Here is a 3,099-nt window from a genome sequence, read left to right as displayed (position 1 = left end):
GGGAGCGGAGGCAGGGGTGGGCTCCAGCCAGTCTGCCGGGTCTCAGGCTGGGCAGAGCGCTGGGCTCTGTGAGTACTGTAAGCTGACTTGTCCCCGCATCGAAGGCAGGGACTCAGAGTAGGACTAAGATTCACTGTGACACTTTGGAGAGGAGGGAACACTGCATATGTTCACCCGAGACAAGCTAGGAACACACACCAACAAATGTCACAAGGTCATCGCAAGGCTCATAGCACTGCTGGAAAAGCAAAATATCGCAAACAGCCTGAATATCCACCAGTCTGAGAAAGGATAAATAGAACGTGATATGTTTCTGAGAGGAAATATGATCCCGCGGTTGAAAAGAATCATATGTATCAACATGACTCATCTCAAGAACAAGAAACTCTTTCTATAAAGTCACTTATTTAAATATACAGATATATAGATAGAGTATACATATAGAATATTAAAATTATTGTAACAGCATAGGTCAAAAGGAAACATAAATTTCATGATCGCAATCGCTTCTGGGGGAGGCCTTGAGAAAAAGTTCAGTGGGCTTGGCTTAATCAGTAATGTTCTATTTTTTGTTTTAAAAATAGCCAAGATTACAACAGAATGATCGTATTTGCTGATTGGGGGCAGTGGGACTGTAAGTGTTTGTTACACTGTGTTCTGTACTTTTCAGCTGATTTGAATAGTCTCCAAACTAAAAAGAAAAATCCATCATAAGAAAAGAAAAAGAAAGCCTTTGTCACCCTGAGTCCTCATATGCTCCCTGTCTTGCATTTTCTGTTACCTTCCGACGCTGACCATGGCTTAGCATTAGACAGTACAGATCTATTACATACTGTGTTTACTTATAACGTTTTCTGGAAAAAAAAAAAAAAAGTTGCTGGCCTGGTTTTGCAATGTCTGAGGCTAACAATCAAGAGGATTTTTAACTCTTTCATCGCTGACATCAAGCTGCCTATTTTTGCCCCCCTGTGGCTTCAGGACTTTGAAGACTTGCATGTCCCTGTGCCTCTCGCTGTTTGTGTCTGGAGCACTGAAGACCAAATGTGTTCCATGTTGAACAAAACAATTAAGTGGAAATTCAACAGTTGGCAGCACGATTCTCCCTTGCTGCAAAGAAAGTAAATAAATTCCTCTTTTCTGATTTCTCAAGTTATAACTTTTTAAAATTAATTTAATTTTGGTTGCCTTGGGTCTTTATTCCTGCGTACGGACTTTTGCTAGTTGTCGCGAGCAGGGGCTGCTCTCTATTTGTGATGTGCGGGCTTCTCACTGCTCTGGCTTCTTGTTGCAGAGCGTGGCCTCTAGGGTGCATGATCTCAGTGGTTGTGGCTCACGGGTTTAGCGCCCCTCTGTCATGTGGCATCTTCTCAGACCAGGACTCAAACCTGTGTCCCCTGCATTGGCAGGCAGATTCTTAGCCATTGGACCACCAGGGAAGTCCATTAAGCTGTGACTTCTGTTATGGACTGATGCCTGTGCCCTTCCCAACGTTATATGCGGGAACCCTAATCCCCAGTATGATGGTATTTGGTCGTAGGGCCTTTGGGAACTGATTAAGTCATGAGGGTGAAGCCCCCATGACAGAATTCATGCCCTAACAAGAAGAAAAACTAGGAAGATTGCCTCCTCTCTCTCTCTACTCTCTGCCATCTGCAAACCAGGAAAGATCTGCTGGCACCTTGATTTTAGACACCGCAGCCTCCAGAACTGTGAGAAGTCAAAGTCGGTCAAAGATCTGCTGGCACCTTGATTTTAGACACCGCAGCCTCCAGAACTGTGAGAAGTCAAAGTCGGTCAAAGATCTGCTGGCACCTTGATTTTAGACACTGCAGCCTCCAGAACTGTGAGAAGTCAAAGTCGGTCAAAGATCTGCTGGCACCTTGATTTTGGACACCGCAGCCTCCAGAACTGTGAGAAGTCAAAGTCGGTCACTATGCCACCCCGCCTGTAGTAGCTCATGACAGCAGCTCGAGCTAAGGTAACTGCTGATCCACAAAGCTGTGTGGCCCTTAGCACTCACTTTCCCCAAGCCTTGGTTTCCTCATCTGTCTCGTGGGGATAATAATAATCATTATCTCCCTCACAAAACCTGTGAGGTACAAATGCAATATGCACAAAGCCTTGGCACAACTTGCATATATATGTTGGTTATTCCTGTATCTTTTTTTTTTTGTCACTCACATTTATATGACCAGATGACTCTATTGGATGGTGGCTAAGAACACAGGTTTGGTATACATTACCATATGTTAAATTAAGACAGCCAGTGGAAATTTGCTGTCCGGCGCAGGGAACTCAAATCTTGTGCTCTGTAACAACCTAGAGAGGCGGGATGGAGGAGGAGGTAGGAGGGAGGTTCAGGAGGGCAGGGACATATGTATGCCTGTGGCTGATTCATGGTGATGTATGGCAGAAAGCGACACAATATTGTAAAGTAATCACTCTCCAATTAAAATAAAAAATAAATTTTTTTAAAAAAGAATACAGGTTCATCAAATAGGCAGGCTGGAAACCTGCTTACCCACTTCTAGGGAACTTGGGTCACTTGGTAACCAGAGGGTACTTGAGCGAGCGGAAGGAGGTCACCCTCGTCGAGCCCCTGGCCGGGGCCCCGCCTGACACTAGTGCTCGGGGAACGCGGACAGCCAGTGAAGGCCCTGGCGTGGGAGGTGCTGTGCTTCCTGTTCGTGCAGGACAGGACCAGCGTTTGCAGCAGAGGAAGAACGAGCATTTCGGAGAGGCCCGCCAGCTCACACGCAGCGCACAAGCTGGCTTCATCTTGCAAAGTCATTCAACAGTTTCTTATGGGTAAATGTTCTTCTGAGCCGCGTCTCTCTGTATCACCCCGCATTCCTTTAAAAAACAGATTTGCATATTTAAAAGTATGATTTGGCTTCTCTTTTGTCGCTTTTTGAAGCTGCTCTATTTGTCCTTCTTAACCCATCAGGCTTGCTCACCCAGCCAGGTTTATCAATGGCAAATGTTGCAGGCTTCACTGAGTTACGACTATAAACAGAAGGAATAGGGGAGCGAGGTGAAAGGTGGCTTCTTTATAACAGCTGTAATTTATCCAAGATTTCTTCCCGGCCTTTGATTTGG

The 3,099-nt window shown here is 45.3% G+C and overlaps 1 protein-coding gene across 1 annotated transcript in view; it reads left to right on the top strand.

The window, feature by feature from the left end:
• Nucleotides 1-2,812, top strand: part of ZFP64 (ZFP64 zinc finger protein) — a 133,682-nt gene extending 130,870 nt beyond the window's left edge. The window contains exon 11 of the mRNA XM_010840319.1: nt 2,557-2,812. Coding sequence (XP_010838621.1) covers nt 2,557-2,812 — 256 coding nt within the window. The remainder of the gene's footprint in view (nt 1-2,556) is intronic.
• The last annotated feature ends 287 nt before the right edge of the window (nt 2,813-3,099 follow it).

The sequence above is a fragment of the Bison bison genome, unplaced genomic scaffold (genome assembly GCF_000754665.1).
Source record: "Bison bison bison isolate TAMUID 2011002044 unplaced genomic scaffold, Bison_UMD1.0 scf7180017864143, whole genome shotgun sequence".
In the NCBI taxonomy this organism is placed as follows: domain Eukaryota; kingdom Metazoa; phylum Chordata; class Mammalia; order Artiodactyla; family Bovidae; genus Bison; species Bison bison.
This window is presented reverse-complemented; position numbering and strand designations above follow the sequence as displayed.